At 47.0% G+C, this 17,052-nt stretch overlaps 1 protein-coding gene across 3 annotated transcripts in view; it reads left to right on the top strand.

Annotated features, from left to right (window-relative positions):
- FLI1 (Fli-1 proto-oncogene, ETS transcription factor) overlaps window positions 1–17,052 on the top strand; it is a 112,419-nt gene that overhangs the window by 71,576 nt on the left and 23,791 nt on the right. For all 3 annotated transcript variants that reach the window (XM_028120844.2, XM_028120843.2, XM_028120842.2), the window contains 2 exons: window positions 3,697–3,900; window positions 12,228–12,293. In XM_028120844.2, the coding sequence (XP_027976645.1) occupies window positions 3,697–3,900; window positions 12,228–12,293 (270 nt within the window). The remainder of the gene's footprint in view (window positions 1–3,696; window positions 3,901–12,227; window positions 12,294–17,052) is intronic.

Genomic DNA, 17,052 nt, shown 5'->3' with positions numbered 1-17,052 from the left:
CCCCTGGCTGGACGCTCCACCTCGGCTAGAGCAGCAAGCTTAGCAGCCTGGTCAGAAAGGGGGTTTGAAAACTACAACATGTAGAGTTGGTGCCAGGTGGAAGGAGCAAGAACGTCTAAATCTTAAGCAAAGTGAATTACAGGGCAGGGATTACAACTAATCTTACCAGAATAACATGACCAAAAAGGCAAAACCCCTTCCATTTGGAAAAGTGTAAATGCAGTTGTGTCTGAGGGCAAAGGGTTAGATATCTCTTTGAGGTAATGCAAAGGAATTTGCTTCTTGGTCTGGAAGGCATGGTTTTGTAACGAGCCTCTCCTCCCGATGCCCTTTTGTATTTATTTTCCAGGGCAAGCTGTGTCTCACCATCTGTGAGGACCACGGCCGCATCCCTGCGCTCTGGGCCAAATGCAAGATGGTGGGGGCGGGGGGTGCGAGGTGTGAGAGCCAGTGAGGCAGGAGAACCTGGGCTAATGAGGCCTCTTCCTACAGTGCCCTGTAGGACTTGAAAACTGTTCACAAAGGAGTTTGAATTTCCTTCTTCCACAAGCGTGTGACCTCACAAAGGAAGAGGAAGAGTAACTCCCATTCTCTGAGCACTTTGCAGGTGCCAGGCACCATATGAACTGCTTTCTCTACATTCCATTACTTCTACCATTTAACGTTTGATCTCCTCCCTCCTTCAGGACAGCAGGAAAGTTTAGCTCAGGTGCATTGGTAAGGTCCAAGCAAACCATGTTTCTCCCTTCTCATCAAAAAAGCAAACGATGAAACAATAGTAGAGCTGACATGGTGGGAACTTCCCTGTTCTTCCCTAAGCAGAGCCAAACCTCACCAGGCCTTTGCTCACCTGGCATCAAGCTGCCCTGCTTCACCCCAACCGTGGCCAGCATGGGAAGGCAGTCTTGAGCACCGAAGACTTAGGGGATCAGAGATTGTCTCTGAACCAAATGTCGATAACCATCTCATTTCTGCAGTCACTTTTGGGAGGTGAGAGGGGGCGAACATGGCCAGAATGCTCAGCTGACCCTTCAACTCTGAACTGGTATCGAAATATCAAAATGTCAGTCCTCAGTGGACCAAGGTAACCACAGCAGTAATCGTGATGATAGTGTAAATTCATACCACAGGGTTTTTAAAGCATTTCTTGTCATGAATTCACTAGCTATGGATTTACTTCATTATTTTACCTCTGGTGAGATCTTTAAACATTATCCTTAGACGTTTTGGATTCCTCCAGGCCAGCCTCCTGGATATGAGGGAAAGTCTCATTTGGGTGAGTCCACAAATCAAGGCAATAAAACATTTGTGGAACAACTGATTGAATTTATGGTGGGATTTTTAAGACAAGTATAAACGAGGGCCCTGGTTAATCACCAGTTTCAGGTTCAGATGGGAAGAAACTAGGACTAAATCATCCAGGAAATACATTTGGAAGAGTTTAGCATGATCCAGAGTGGAAGATTTATAATTCATTGTGCTGTAAAGGGAGAGAAATAATATTGTGATAGAGCCCAAAGCAAGAGAGGAAATAATAAAATCAATTAAATATATGGTGTAAAATTGAATTTGAGGCCTCGAATACTAAAAGTGAGGAATTAGGAGAAGCAAAGGAGATCAGATGAAGTAAAATGCTGTGTAACCCAAGCCCCACCTGTGCCATTTTTCTTTAGAATTCTGAAATGGTGCAAAATATTTCCATTTACCAATGGTCCGTGCCTAATTGTTTCTGGAGAGTAAAAGAGGAAAACAAACCAAGAAATTTATCTGAGAGAGAGAGCGAGCGAGAGAGAGACATATGGACTTGAACTTGTACAATATACAACGAACCGTTAGAAGGAGCTCTGTTATTTGGCATAATAGCAGAACAGTTCACAGGTTAGTTAAGGCAGGATCATGAAAAGGCAAGAGGAGGGGCTTCGGGTCAGGGGGACCCACCCCATCCACTAAGCAAAGTCCTAGGAAGACTTAAGTTTGAGCTAGGGACTGCACTTTTCAAGACTCCGCTTTCTATCGCAAAATGAAGATAAAAGCCATTTTGCTGGATTTTCTAGATATGTGAAAAATAGGACGTGTGGGGCAGCTGCACATAGTAGGTACCCCAAATCTGGGGTCACAGCAGCCTGTGACCCATAACTCCAAATTCTACTCTCTCCTCTCTGGCCAGCTCCTCTACCTCCAGCACCAATATGGCAACCCTACTCCCGCACCTGGGCGGAGGCTGGGCGCTTTGCAAAGCGGACTCAGCCCCGGCCACCCACATACTCACATATAAAAACCAAGGAGGAATGGAGAACCCATGGCAAACGAGGGCAATCAGCAGAAGCTCTGAGTAAAAGTGCTGCAGAATTTGCATCTGGTGTGAGGAAGGCAACAGAACCTTGCTTCCTTTCCCATGGTCACTCCTAATCATTCAAACCTGGTCCCCATTTTTGCCAAGAACCTTCACAGACTCTTAGAATGGGAGGGTGAGGAGGTTGAGAAGCAGCATAGATACTCCTACCAAGTAAACATGCTAATAAAGCAGGCCCAGTAGAAGCCGGGGGCTGACAGCAGACCTACAATGTCAAGTCTCCTCCCCTCCTCCAGGAAGCCTTCTGAGACTCTCCAAGTTCACACTATTTCCCTCCACCCATGATTCCTTTAACTACCACCACAAAATCTGTTGCTTAAGTATGTGGTTTCCCGCCTAAATGTTTCATACCGACAGATCTTTCATGTGACCAAGAGCCAGGTAGTTTTCTTGTATGACGGGTATTTTTTTTTATGATGGGCATATCTAAGATGTTTATTGGATTTGCTAACAATCGGTCACCAAGGAAAGAGATGGCTTCCAGCCTGTGATTAAGTGATAAGATACAAGTGCTCTACCTGCTGTGGAATTTGCTGGAACTCATCACTGGCACTCAAAGTATTACACACACCCCATGACACACACACCTAGCCAAAAAGGAGCTGTGAGGGTCCTAGCTGGAGATGACCTCAGTCATTACATTATTTATGTTCACTCAAAGGCTAAAGGCCTGAAAGGTTTTCTTTCTCCAATACTTTTTCTCATCTTTGGGGACTTCAATATCATAAAAATGTTTTGGGGATGATCTGGTAGAGATTTAAGCACAGCTGTCTCCACAAGGAGAAAAACCCAGGTTGGATTTATGTTAAATGCTAACACGGCTGGGTTTTCCAACTATACAGATGAAATTGCAGTAAAAGCGTATACATATGCGATCTTTACTGTAGCCATCAGAGAGATCCGTGTTCTTCCGTGAAATCACTAATGTTCTTAAGATACAGATGATTTCCCTTTCCAGAGACTTTGGTCCCTGGGTCCTTGCAACTGTGTATACTTTCATTTTGATGCCACCATTTCTCAGGCAAAGGTTTTAATTGCCCTCTAAAAACTTTAAAGAGAATGTTCTGTCAGGATGCCTCGGGAGACATCTAAGAACCTCCCCAGAGGGCTGAGTGGTTCAGGCAGTGCCAGATGTGGAGAAGCCAGATGGGAGTTCTAGGAGGGAACCATCCGGGAGGGAACCCACTTTCCCACTGGGGGACAGAGGGGGAGAGGGAGCCAGAGAGGTGTTGGGGGGAGGAGGAGAGGGAGGGAGGGGGAGAGAGAGGGTCTCCCCAAGCGTTCGTGAAGGGGAGGGAGTCCTGGCCGGCCCAGCCCTTGCTAACAGGTCGTCTCCCCTGCAGACCCCACGCTGTGGACTCAGGAGCACGTACGGCAGTGGCTGGAGTGGGCGATAAAGGAGTATGGCTTGATGGAGATCGACACGTCCTTTTTCCAAAACATGGATGGCAAGGAACTGTGTAAAATGAGCAAGGAGGACTTCCTCCGAGCCACCTCCCTCTACAACACCGAAGTGCTGCTGTCACATCTCAGTTATCTCAGGGAAAGTAAGTGTCCTGTCTGTGTGTGGGCTGGGGAGCCCCGCTGTGCTGCGCGCAGGTGGAACCCGAGTCCCCAGGGCTGGGAGAAGACTCTACAAGGCCCGCCCCAAATGAACACTGATTTCCCATGCAGCCAATCCAGGAAGTGGAAACTGGTTCCTTGCCCCTGCCCCCCCCCCCCCAGTCAGGTTAGGCTGGGCAGGTGCTGCAGGAGCCCCACCTCCGGGGCCTGTGAGGTTGCCAAGGTCACCTTGGCTCCTACAGACTCTGCAAGGGGGCTGACCCAGTCCTGTAGTGTCAAGGGAAACAGTAAGGAATAGAGAAAAAGTAGGGAGCTGTGACCCAGTGGGGTCTGCCAGAGTATAGTCATTCTGTTTCCATGAGAATCCCTTTCCAGAAACTGCCTTGCCCTGTAATTATAAATAGATGGATACCCTGGCTGGGATTTTTCCTGCACAATGATTTAAAGTTCCTCCAGTAAACTCTAGATCCATGGATTTAGGATTTAAGGTTTTGAAAATTTACACATTAACTTCCTCTTATTCTTGGGGTCACTCTGGCACACCCAAACCCCACCTTTGCCGGCTGCTAGCTACACACCCTTGCTAGCCAAACAGGGAGCACAGCAGAGGCTCTGGGCGTGCGAGGGTCTCTGGGACACTTTCTTCTGGCACAGCAAGAAGGAAAAGAGCTCCAGACAAGATTTTATGAAAGAAAGTATGTCATTGCTCAAAAGATTTATCCAGTATGAGAGTTCTCAGACACCAAGCTCCCATCAATTTCATGTGAATTTCATTTGGTCTTAAACATACACAGAGATAGGAACAGAATTGTTTCAGGCATGCTAGTAACCTCAGCCCGAGAACGCTTCACCAGAAATCCAGGCCCAGTGGTATATCAATGACCCCAAGTATTGAAGGATTTGTCTGCGGCCAGAAAAGATGGGACTGAGATCAGGGAGTTGAAGCTGCAGGAAAACAGATGTGGGCTCTTTCTACAAGGAAGCTTTGTAACAGCCCTGAGCAGGGAGAGACGGGCAACCTCAGGATGCAGTATCTGCTGTCCGTAGCCGAGGCTGCCTGGCATCTTGCAGGGGTTAAGCTTTGGAATGAAGGAGTGTGATGATTTTCAAGCCCTTTCCAAGCTGAGATCTTTGGATACTGCCTAAGGGCTGCTTTCCTGGCCTCCTGGGCTCTGGGTTGGTTAGTTCTTCTTTCACTTCCCATCTTTCAGTGGGTCTTCAGAGTCACCATCTCTGTAACCTTCTGCCTTATTCTACAAAAGTGCATGATGTGGGAGCAACACACGCTGGTTATAAAATTTAAAAATTTTAAAAATGCCTTTGGAAGTTTCCACTGGTGCCTCTGGGCTCTCTGGTCACCTCTCTGAGGCGTCTGGTAACCAGTGAGAGAGTGTGGATGATGCAGTATATGTTAACACCAGAGCAGTTACCTCATGTCTGAGTCTTGCTGCAACATGAGGTCAGCCCAAGAAACAAGTTCAGAAAAGGGGACGATTCTCTACCCAGTTTTTCCTGAGCTTGGGAGAATTAACATTTTCTAATGATCAGTATTTCTCAGCTTTCAAGTGTTTACAGCATTTTTTTAAAAAAGATTCTTTGCACAGAGTCCTGCCACGATGCTAGCCAGGCAGGGCGGGGGGTGGGAATGAGCAAGAGAAGCAGAGACTGGCAGAGCAAGAATGCCCATGAAGCCTGCCTTTCGGCTTCTTCAGGCATCAGTGGTCCAGAATCACTGGCCCCTTTACCTCCTTTGTGGGAGAAGAGAGGACCAGCAGCAGCAGGGACAGCATGTCCAAACACTTTAAGGGACCAGTAATTTGGGGTTCCATGGCAGATACCTTTGTTGGGGAGATGTTCGAGCACATTCTGACTTCACGTGCTGGAAAGCCATTCATGCCATGTGATTTCCCAGGCCTGCTTTCTGGCAGGTCCATAAACCCCCCAAGTCCCAGCTAGGATTTCCTGCCACCGAAGAACCGAAGCCACAGACCCTGAAGTGAGACAAGTACCTGCCCCAAAGGCCTACTCATTTGATAGGGGGGTCCGTGTAACCATGACGGAGGGGCACAGGTAACTAAAGGGCAAAGGAGTGTGAGCAGGTGGTGAAGCAGTGGAGGCCGGAGGATTGGTGTTTCGGAGGCACAGGCCACAGGGCAATAAAAAGTATGCGTTGCTGCAGCTTTCCTTCTTTCTTTTTAAAAAATATTTGTAGATATTGAGGAAGATGCCCCACAGCAATAAAAATATGAAGTTTCCAGAGAAGAGCTAATGAGTGGAGCAAATTTTCAGGGTGGAGAGGAGATGGAACAAAGTACATATTTGATACAATGTTGAGCGAAACAGCTGAATATAAAGTGCTCCAGGAGCATTGATATAAAAACCATGTTTGCCTGCAGAGGCAAAAATTAAAATCCTGTGCGAAGGTTCAAGAAAAAACATGCCCCAGCACAGTATTGTCATAGTCTAAAGGCCTTTTGAGGAACCTAGACTTAAAATGATCCACTTTCATGGAAAAAAAAAAAAAAACTTGATTCATGCTTCTTTTCAACTGATGTCTAGCTTTGCCTGGTAGCCTCTGGGACCCTCTGTGTTGGGTGGTAGTTAGCCAGCTGAGACCCCTGCCAGCAGGCCATGTGCCTGGGGGCTGTCTGCTCTCAGGATGGGAACTCCCTGCCTTCAAACACTTTATTGTTTTTCCAGACTTACTTCCAGCGGATGTTTTGTGCTGAGGCAGGGAGGCCAGTGCTTTGGGGACAGAGGCTGGCGCAGCTGAGTTGAGGCAGGGGAAAGGGGTGCTAATTCCTTGTGCTTTGTCATCTGTCCTTTTGTCGAAGAGGGGGTTGGGGTTCAAACACGTCCACTTTGGCAAGAGGTGAAAAGAAAAGAGCCGAGGTCCTCAACACAGTTGGAGGAGGTGCTTAGGGCTAAGGAAAGTCAACGGAAGAACATCGGAGGCGCTCTTGTCACTCCAGAGTATCTGATCTTTCTGGACTTCTGTAGAAAAAAGGAAACCTTGTAGGATAAGAAGCTCGGGCATCCAATTCACACTTTCACAAACGGTGCTTGAGTATTGATTCGGGTTGCCTTGGAGGCAACCTTAAATTTTAAAATGTTATTTTCCAGGGTGGAGAAAAAGTAGCAATGTCCCGGGTGCCCCTATGCCCTGTCTCGATGGCCTGACATGCTAGGATTTATCTGGCCCCTTTGGAGGTGCTTATGCTCCATACCTTGGCCTTTCAGCAGTCCCAGATAGAGTGGCCATACCATCTACACCCGCCCTCTAACTTCACCCACCCTGGAGGAGGTTGGTGAGGGCGGGGCCCAGGGAGGATGCCCATAGTACTTGGGATGATTCTGGAGTCCCCCAGGGACACCAGAGCGCAGGTGTGCATTCACAGCACATGGGCAGGATGCCCCCTTGTGGACACCACATGGACAACCATGTCTAATCCCCATTTTAAAGCCAAAGCAACCGAGGTCTGGAGGGCTTTAGAAACTGGTTCAAAGGCATACACAGCTAGAGGAGAGCAGCCGGGTAGCTAAGACCCAGGCCTCTTAAGTCCCAGTCTGCAGCCGGGCCCACAGCCTCATGCTCGGACGTGAGAGGACCCGAGACAGACCTCAGGCTAAGCTCCCTTCTGTCCCCTGGGGCTTTCCTGTGGAGGGCCGCGCCACTTTCCCCACAGCATGTTCTGTGTTCATTTGTACCAAGAGATAAAAGCTTTCCGAAACTTCCCCGTGGCCTCCTGGAATGAGGCAGATTAAAGCCAAACCTATCACCACACTAACCCTGTCCTTCTCTCTTCCCGGCGCTGCCCCACACCCTGGAGCTGACCGGTGGCCCGGCCAGTATCTCTGTCGGGCACACCCCGGTTGGCAGGAGCCGTATTTACCGTCGGAGGGCTGAGGGAAGTGAGATTGGGCCAACACAAGGCACAGTGGGGCCGGACCCCAGAGGAAGTGACAGCCGTCCGGATTGGCAGTTCATTCTCGGGGGCGGGGGGCAGTTTGGGGTTTCTGGGAACCCAGAAGGTCCTGGGCTTGGAGCATCCAGAGGCAGAAGGAAGAAGAGTCTTTTTTCATTTTACAAAAAGTTGTGCTCCGTAAGTGTTTCTGAGTCTGATCTGTGAAAAATACTAAGACCCTGTGTTTTTCAATCGTGGTGGCACCAGAGAAAGAAATATGTGTGACAGGGAGACTGCAGAAAAGGTATCTATCTTGATTCCCATTTTTAATTTAAACTTAATGGAAAACACATTTTGTGTTCTGTGGCATTCCCCCCGGCAGCCTCAGAGGGCCGGGCAAAGGTGATGGGTCCTGGCAATTAAGCTGGTGAGGCATTATCCCTTCCAGGCCAGGGTCTGACCAGTAAAAGAGCACAGGATCTGGGCACAACAAAAGGCCAGATTTCCCCTGGACTCCGTAGTCGGCCTGGTCTACGGTTGGAACATAGAGCCTTATTTCCCTGCTCCCTCCTCCCACCTCCCACCCCCACCCCCCCCCATCGCTGCTCACTGCAGCCCAGAGAAAGGGAGACCCACAGTCAGTAGGCTGCAGGGCAGGAGACAAAGGCTTTGGCACTAGCCAGACCCTTGTCTCCCCTGCTCCAGGTGTCCCAGATGAAGAGCAGGTTAGGCTGGGGGACTGGAGAGCTGAAGAAAGCCCCATTGTTGGGGCATTGCTTCACACCTGCAGAGCTTCACTCTGTTCATTTCCATCTTCTTTCAGATCCCTAATACAATATCCAGTGATGGATGGACTCCAAAATGGAAAATTATTTTTTCCTTATGCTTTCAACTTGGGGGGGGGGCACTTCATTCTCAGCAGCGGCCACTTCGTGCTTTTCCGGGCCCCAAATTAGCAAATCAATATATATACAGACACACATATATATATGTGTGTGTATATATATATATATATATATATAAGCGTGTGTGTGTGTGTGTATCTGCATAATAAGCAAATAAATACACATTTTAATGGAAGTATACAGAGTCAAGCAAGAATCATAAATGCACAACCCAAGGAACTATCACAAAGGGAATCCATTCACTTGTATGAGGACCCCCAGGTCAAGGTCAAGGAAGAGATCAAAAGCCCCCTTGTACCCTTTCTCCATCACCTCCCCTTCTTCCTCCCCAAAGGTAACCACTGTCTTGATTCCCAACACCATACGTGAGTTTTGTCTGTCTGTTAGATTCAGCCTGAGGACTGCGGGGTCTGCTGGACCAAGAACAGGTTTTGCAGATAGACAAGAATGGGAATTTTGCTTCCTGGGCTTTCTGGCTGTGTGACCCTGAGCAAATTACTTGACTTCTCTGAATGCTGATGTTCTCATTTGTAAAAGGAGAAGCACGTGATACTGGCTTCACAGGGCTCGGGTAAGGATTAAGTGAGAGAATAGATGTCAAGTGTCTGGTGCTTACTGCACTCAGGAGTGTTGGCTTCCCTCTGCCCATCACAGCCTGTTCTCTTGGACAGGATGGCGTCAGGAAAGATGAGGACTCACGTTAGCCCCGCACAGAAGGAGCCTGAAAGCGGGAGGAAAAAACCCAAAGCCACCGAGTGGGAGGCCAGACTCCAGGAAGGACCTTCTTGTATCAGAACAAATTCCCGTAAGAAAAGCGTGTGCTGTGCCATCCTCTGTAGCCTGAAGAACTTGTCAAATAAAAATCGGAGAAGAGAAGGGGATGTTGGTCCCTTGGGAAGGAGGCCAGATGCCCCTAACCAGCCCCTCCTTCCAGGAGTGAAACTTGAACCAAAAACGGTCTTCAGGGCAAAATCCTTTTCCTAGGTTACCATGAAATATGTATTTCATGCAAGGTCTACAGGGGTCAAACGACCCTTTCTCTTGGCTTTCTGGGAGTTTCCTGTGGAATTCATATGTGCCCAAAGAAGAACTTTCAGCAAGGGGAAAATTTAATAAATGTGGTTTATCTAAGCTTCGTGCTCTCAGCTAAATCTGCACTAATGACTCAGGCAGTTTGCTCCTCTGAGACCATCATTTTTCTTTATTTGCTCCAGCCGTGAGGTTTCAGCCTGAGGGAGAGAATGTCGGGGACAGAGAGGCAGACATTCTTGGTCTTACTCCTGAGACTTTCATTTTTCTATTCCCTTGGAACGTTTGGTTCTATTTCTTAACCTTCTTCCAGTCATGGAGGATTATTTCTTATTGCAGCAGAACCCATTCATAACTCCAGGTCCAGAGGACACGATGAACGCTCAGCAAGCTCTTTTATAAAGGGTTTATTGTATGTCATTGTGGTGTCTGTGGGAGATAGGATGTAAAAATAGTAATGATAACAACTAGCATTTACTGCATACTCACTAGCAACCAAGATCTTTTTTGAGCACTTGACACGTATTATTTTATTCAATCCTCGCAACAACCGTGTTAAGTGGATGTTATTACTAGCCCATTTTATATATAAGGAGCCTGTGGCTTAGTGAGATTAGGTAAATTGATGGAGGTCACAAAGCTAGTCAGTGGGAAGAGACAGGTCTAACTTTCAACTCTCATTTGCATAATAACTATAATGAAATGAGGTTGTCCCGGCTTCACTTGGTCTTTGGTATTTTTGAGACTGGACTAACCAAATGCATCTGGTTTTCGGGATATTACATGCACGTGACTGTCTCGTGTCTATTTTTTTAAGATTTTATTTATTTGAGAGAGAGCAGAGCAGGGGGGGAGGGGTGGAGGGAGATGGAGAAGAAGGCTCCCCACTGAGTAGGGAGCCCGATGCGGGGCTCGATCCCAAGACCCTGGGATCATGACCTGAGCCGAAGCCAGACGCTTAACCATCTGAGCCACCCAGGCGTCCGAGACTGGCTCATTTCTAAAACGGTCTGCACGTGTCCACACTTTGGCGTATTGTGGTCTCGATACCACCTCCACCCCTCCTCTTTTTTGTTTGGAGCCCCTTTCTCGGGGCTAGCAGTGACAGTCACCCAAGCCAGAAGTCATCGGTGCTGGGCAGTTGGGGGATTCTTATACAATTCCCTTCCTCGTCGCCTGGCCTAGAAGGGACACATTTTCTCTGAGGCACACAACCAAACGCCCACAGCTGGGTGAGGCGGCAAGCAGCTCCACTCCGGCATCCCTGCCATGACTGGAGACTAAAAATAGGAGCGTCTGACAGCCCATCCCCTGTCCTTAGCCCTGGCACCCAAGTCAGCCACCCGTCTGCACAGAGAAGGGAAAATTTTCAAAGACTTCTCCAGCCTCAAGCACCTCTGGCAGGCTTATCACGTGTGCTGTAAAAGCATATTCCAGCCCTGGTCTTTGAAAGCCCTTCAGAGTTCCACCCCCCCCCCGCCCCCCCGGCTCCCGGAGAACCTCAAGGAGAACTGCAAAAATGCCTACGTTTTATAAAACAAAATTCCTGAATTCTTTTGAAACTAAGGAACGAGCTTAGTTTTAAGGGCAAGGGGGAGTTTTTACATGCAGCAGAAAAAAAACTATCATCCCTGAAAATGCCTAGACTAGGGCGTGGAATGAGTAGTTATGCCTTCAAGTTTAATTTTAAGAGACTGTATAGCAGCCCTTTGGAATGACAGAAAATTCAACTTACCATGCCTCACATTCAGTTGTATTCTCTTAGACATTTGCAGAGGAAGGCCAAGAGTTGCTACTGGAACTCCGGCCACCCCCTGCCCCTTCCCAACACTCCCCTCCACTGACAACGAGTAATATCCAAGCACCTCCCCCACCAGTAAAAGGACCTGCCCGTGAACACACAGGATATCCTAGCAGGCCGGAATTGTGTAGCTTCTCCTCCCGGGTGTGGTAGAACTACAAACTGCAGGCCAAACCTGCCCGAATCTGGCCAACCCTGGCCCATGGACAAAACAAAACAAAAACAAGAATGTGCAACAGAGACTGTATTTAACCCACAAAGCCTAAAATATTTACTATCTGGTCTTTATAAGAAAAGCTCACCTACTCGGGCTGTAGTTTAACTCCTTCATTTTTCGGCTGAAGAAATCAAAATCTAGACTCACCCAGTCACACAGGGAGACTCCCTGTCCTGTGTTCCTGCATGACATGGCTTGGATGTCCAAGAACTTCGGAATCGTAAATGTGGCTGCTGGGGGAGGGCTGTGCGTGTCCCACCCACACGTATTCCGTCCTAACTTACTCTGACGGGAACTCCAGGAATCCAGTACATTCCCCCCAAGATGGATTCTAGTAACTCTTTCTTTCTCTCAAGGAGCCATCTGTCCCTCTTCCCTACCGCCCCCCCCCCCAATCGTTTCTCATCCCATCTTCTACCTTTGATCTCAGAAGTACATCTGCTTTGCCTTGCAGGTTCACTGTTGGCCTATAACACAACCTCCCACACAGACCAATCCTCACGACTGAGTGTCAAAGAAGGTGAGTCTGTTCTCTCATGCATTTTCTTCAGTCCCAGGCTTGGCACTGTTTCATGCTGTCACGACTGGTTCGGGCAACCCCAACTCTGTGCACCATTAACCTTAAAAATAGAACAGGTGGTTATTTTATGAGAAAAAAATGGGTTTTTTTGGAAATAGCAAAGAATAGGAATTCTGGATAAACAAGCTATGGCAAAACCACGGGTAAGCCCAGCAAACAAAGGAGAGGAACATCATTTTATGGAGGAGATGGAGGAAGTTGGGAGGAGTTGTTTTGAATGGAAATCCACTGGAGAAAAGTTAAGAGCTCAGGGTGCTGACTTGTCTCATTGGCTGAGATGCAGGGGTAGCAGATTTCTTATAGGACAGATGCAAAGTACATCTTTCCCTGTTGGGGGCCTGTAATTCATGGTTCTTTCCTGCTGGAGAGTCCTCTGTTGTGGTAGGTAATTGACACATCTGTTGAAGTCTGTAATTGACAGTTCTTCCTGCAACTGGCATTTGAGTGGTAGTGGCTCCCCCTCTGGGTTCCCCTTTCTGGCCTCCCAACTCAATTTATTGAGGTTTCCCTCTGTTGATTTTCAAGCACCAAATCTCTTGTTTTTTCTAGCATACAAGACAAGAAACCAAAGCTTATCCCACTTGCACTAGCTGCAAAAATAGAGCAAGGTTTTTTAAATATCTTGTAATAATATCAAAGATAGGACTTGACGTTGTTACACCATGTAATAAAAGGGGTTGCTCTCAGCTCACTGCTCCCTTTCAGAGCTGTAAGTCGGGGCTTTCCTCCGCTGAAGATAATGAAATGAAGATTTTTTAAGGATTCTTGCAATGCCACATTTTAAGGGTTTTTTTTTTTCCCCTCACAAATTTTAGCAATGCCAAGTAATTTTTAAAGTGGTGATTTGGGGGTTTGGTCTAGTTGGTTTGGTTTGGTTTGGTTTGGTTTGGTTGAGAGAGACAGAAAACAACCTCAACAAATGATTTTTTGCTAGTGAGGATTTTATTATAATAGCATTTCTCAGCATCTTATTTATGGAATATGGTGAGGATTTATTGCTCCAGATACTGTGTTAGATCCCAGGCATTTAAACAAGTGAATAATTCTTGGCACCTGGTTTAAGGGAGAAAAAAATGTTAAGTGAAAAAAATCTGCCCAAGGCAAAAAAAATCCATGGAGGAGGGAATTTTGAGTGGAGGCTTGAAGAACGAATAGGAGTATGGCAGGCGTTGCTCTCTTCCTTGACTCCCTACTTTACTACTTTTTCTTTAATGTCCATCTGCTCTAATAGAGAATGAATGAGGGCAGAAGTTCTCCATACAGGTGCCATGTGGTAGAGCACAGCATAATCTTTCAGAGAAACTTCAAGCTCTTCTAAGGGAAGAGCCTTAGAGACCATTTGATTAAGAATCCTCACGGTTATGGAGGAGGCAGACCCAAAACGCCTGGGTGCCTTGGCCATGGTCACACCATTGATTACACAGGACTTTGTGTTCACTGTTAGCAATTTCTAATCAGATGATGACCAGAAAATGTGGGGGAAGAAATATACGACATGGTGAATCTGCTTTTAAACTTTTGTGGTTTCCTTTGCTTCCTCTCCCCCGCCCCCCACCCCACCCAGGGTCAGTCCTATTTATGCTACCGTTTTTCCTTTCCAAATCAGATTTTTTGGATTTTGCCATGAAAACTAAAGTTATATTGACCATTCTACGGTCCAAGCCACATTTTACTTGCTGACCTGTTTAATGTCATGTTGTAGACGTCTGTCATGGAAGAAATATAGTGACAGACATTAGACTGGAGGTCAGGGCACCTTTGGCTTCATTTGGGGAAATCACTTCATGCCCTGAATCTTTGTTTCCTGTCAAACAAAAGGACTAAAGCAGGAGGACTCAAGCCCTGACTCTTGAGCTCTTGGCTTCTAAAGAGAGGTCCTAGGGCCACAGGTGAGGGCTCTGCCTTCATTCAGGGTCCCTCTGTTTGGATCTGGTGTACTTATGAGTTAATTTCATTTGCAGATAGGGATCTGGTTCTTGGAAGGAAGCGGGCAAGAGGAAAGGAAGGAGGGAGGAAGGGAAGGGGAGGAAAAGAGAAGGAAGGGGGATCCTTCAAAGTTCTTTTAGTTGTACAGGCTAAAGCTAGCTGGTGACCAGTGAGGCTCTGGGACAGAGCCAAGGAGAGAATATCTGATATTGGGCTTAAAATACAGATTTTCATTTAGAAGCAAGTCTGAATTGAACTGCGTTGATAAGCAACTCATTACTCCTCCAGGGGTCTTAGCTTTCAGCCTCTCGCCTCTACCTACCACACTGCATCTCCTTCCCTTGGCCCTTTTGTATACAGGCGGCCATGCATTTGTAATGCCACTGGGCTTATTCAGGCTTATTGCAGGAAGAGCTCGCTCTTGCTGGGCAACCACCATCTTCGGAAATAAATTAACTGTAGTATCCAGGCAAACACGCTGCCAGGACCTCATTCAGGTGGTGCCGGGGCATTTATCTCCCAACATCGGCCCTGGCCTCTAGAGACCATTAAGTCTGTGCTTTGCAGGTGCATCTTTTGTCCCCAATAAAGCTTTCCACTTGAGCTGTCTTGCTTCTGTGTTGCCTCCCCACTTGTGAGGTGGTCTGACTCTGAAAGGCCCATCATCCACAAAACAAAGTGCATTAGCAAGACAAAGCTAATCAGGCTTCTCTCTCCTTCCTTTTCACCCTCCTCCCCATATCCTTCTCTCTCTGCCTCTCTCTCTCTCTCTCTCTTTCTCTCTCCCGCACGCATGCTTTTTCTCTAATAGCTATCTTTATTACTTAAAGTATTAAATGGAAAAATAAAGAGAAGACACAGTTTAACCCTGGCTCCATCTTGTTTGAATAAGACACACACATAGCCCCAAACAAACCCAGAGTACATCGTACATCAAGAGCACCAGAGGGGTGTGTGTGTGTGTGTGTGTGTGTGTGTGTGTGTGTGTGTGTGTGTGTGTGTGTGTGTTGTGCTTCACAAAGGGCAGGTGCTGGAATCAAGCACAAAGGAAAGAAGTTGAGGAGATGATGTCTATTAGTGCTTCTTCAATTCACTTATCAAATTAGAACGCCTTTTTGCTTTAAAATGACATAATCACCCTTCCAGCTTGTCTCTTGAAAATGATTGCACTCTCAAAGGGTTATTTGTGCCCAGGAAGTAAGACTTGATTTTAGAAATTAATTTATAACAGTCTTTAAGCCCCTTTAAATTAACTATTCTGTAGTCACAGATTGGCCCCCGTTAAAATAATGGTGCTCTCTTGACCTTTCTTATCAAGGCTAACCTACTTTAAAAAATAAAGTAGGATGGAAGCAATTGTGACCCATTTACAATAGCAGCCACAACTCTCGTCTAGATAGGATTTTGTAATACCGCAGACACTTTTACATGCTTTGCCTCTGCTTTTGACCTGGCAGCATCCCTGAGAGGTAGCTAAGATCCTCTCCAGTTTGCAGATAGAGTGAGATTCACCAATATTAAGCGGTTCACCCAGCTAGTCAACAGCACAGCAGACTCAAACCCAGGATGTAGGGTTTGAAATCTTCTGCCCCAGATGGTCCCCCTGACATGTACAGCTCATCCCTTCTCGCTGGATGTCCATGCAGACAATATCTGGCCTAAATGTTGTTCAGCAGAGCCTTGAAATGTTTCCCATTATTTTGCCCTGCTCCCCCCAGTTTTCCCACTACCATCTCCGTGCACGCCCTATGCTGTTCTCTGTCCCAAAAGATGAATTCATACACACCTCTTGCTTGGCACTACCTTCTGGTCTGCACCGCACAGAGAATCACTTGGAGAGCTTTTTAAAAATGCTGGTGCCCTAGAACGAATATTGTATCGCTCCACTCCTATGAGGCATCTCGATTAGGCAGATCCATAGAGATCTTAGGTCATAGAATGGTGGTTACTGGGGCTGGGAGGAGTGGAATGGGCAGTTGTCCTTGAATGGGTGCAGAGTTTCACTTTGGAAAAAGATGAAAAAGTTCCGATGATAGGGGTTAGTTACATAATGAACGTACTTAATGCCACTGAAATGCACACCAAGAAATAGTCAAAATGGTCAATTCTGTTCACAATAAAAAAATGAAACATTTAAGTTAAAAAAAATTTTAAGGGGCGCCTGGGTGGCTGAGTCTGTCAAGCATCTGCCTTTGGCTCAGGTCATTATCTCAGGGTCCTGGGATCGAGCCCCGCATTGGGCTCTCTGCTCAGCGGGGAGTCTGTTTCTCCCTCTCCCCCTGCTTGTGCTCTCTCTCTCCCTCTCACTCTCTCTGTCAAATAAATAAAATCTTTAAAAAAAAATTTTTAAATACTGATGCCCAGGCCCCACACAGGACCAATTGGTTCAGAATAGCTAGGAGTGACACGTGGACATCGGGAATTTTTTTTGAAGCTCTCCAGGTTACTCCCATGACCTGCAGCCAAAATCGAGAAGTCCTGTGCCATAGCGCAGACACAAACTGGAGGGAGAAGGGGACCCAGCTCAGAGTGCCCCCAGGTTTTCTTAGCGATACACTGGGCCGTGATCTTGACCTTTCCTGACCCCTAGTGGAGGAAGAGCAGGATCTGTTGATTCGCCAATGAAGGTGCAGGTTGAGTGGAGAGACCATGATCATGACTCGTTCTTTTCATCATTGTCATTGATGATGTTATAATTTTCGCAGAATTTGACAGGTTCATGCTAGCACCTCTCTTCACATCTCAGAAATTCCTCTCGTATACACCCTTATTA

This window comes from Eumetopias jubatus, unplaced genomic scaffold (assembly GCF_037043125.1).
Source record: "Eumetopias jubatus isolate StellerSeaLion01/CBP00866 unplaced genomic scaffold, mEumJub1_p1.0 scaffold_13, whole genome shotgun sequence".
NCBI classification, from domain to species: domain Eukaryota; kingdom Metazoa; phylum Chordata; class Mammalia; order Carnivora; family Otariidae; genus Eumetopias; species Eumetopias jubatus.
Note: the sequence above shows the minus strand (reverse complement) of the source record. Positions and strands in the feature narration are given on the sequence as shown.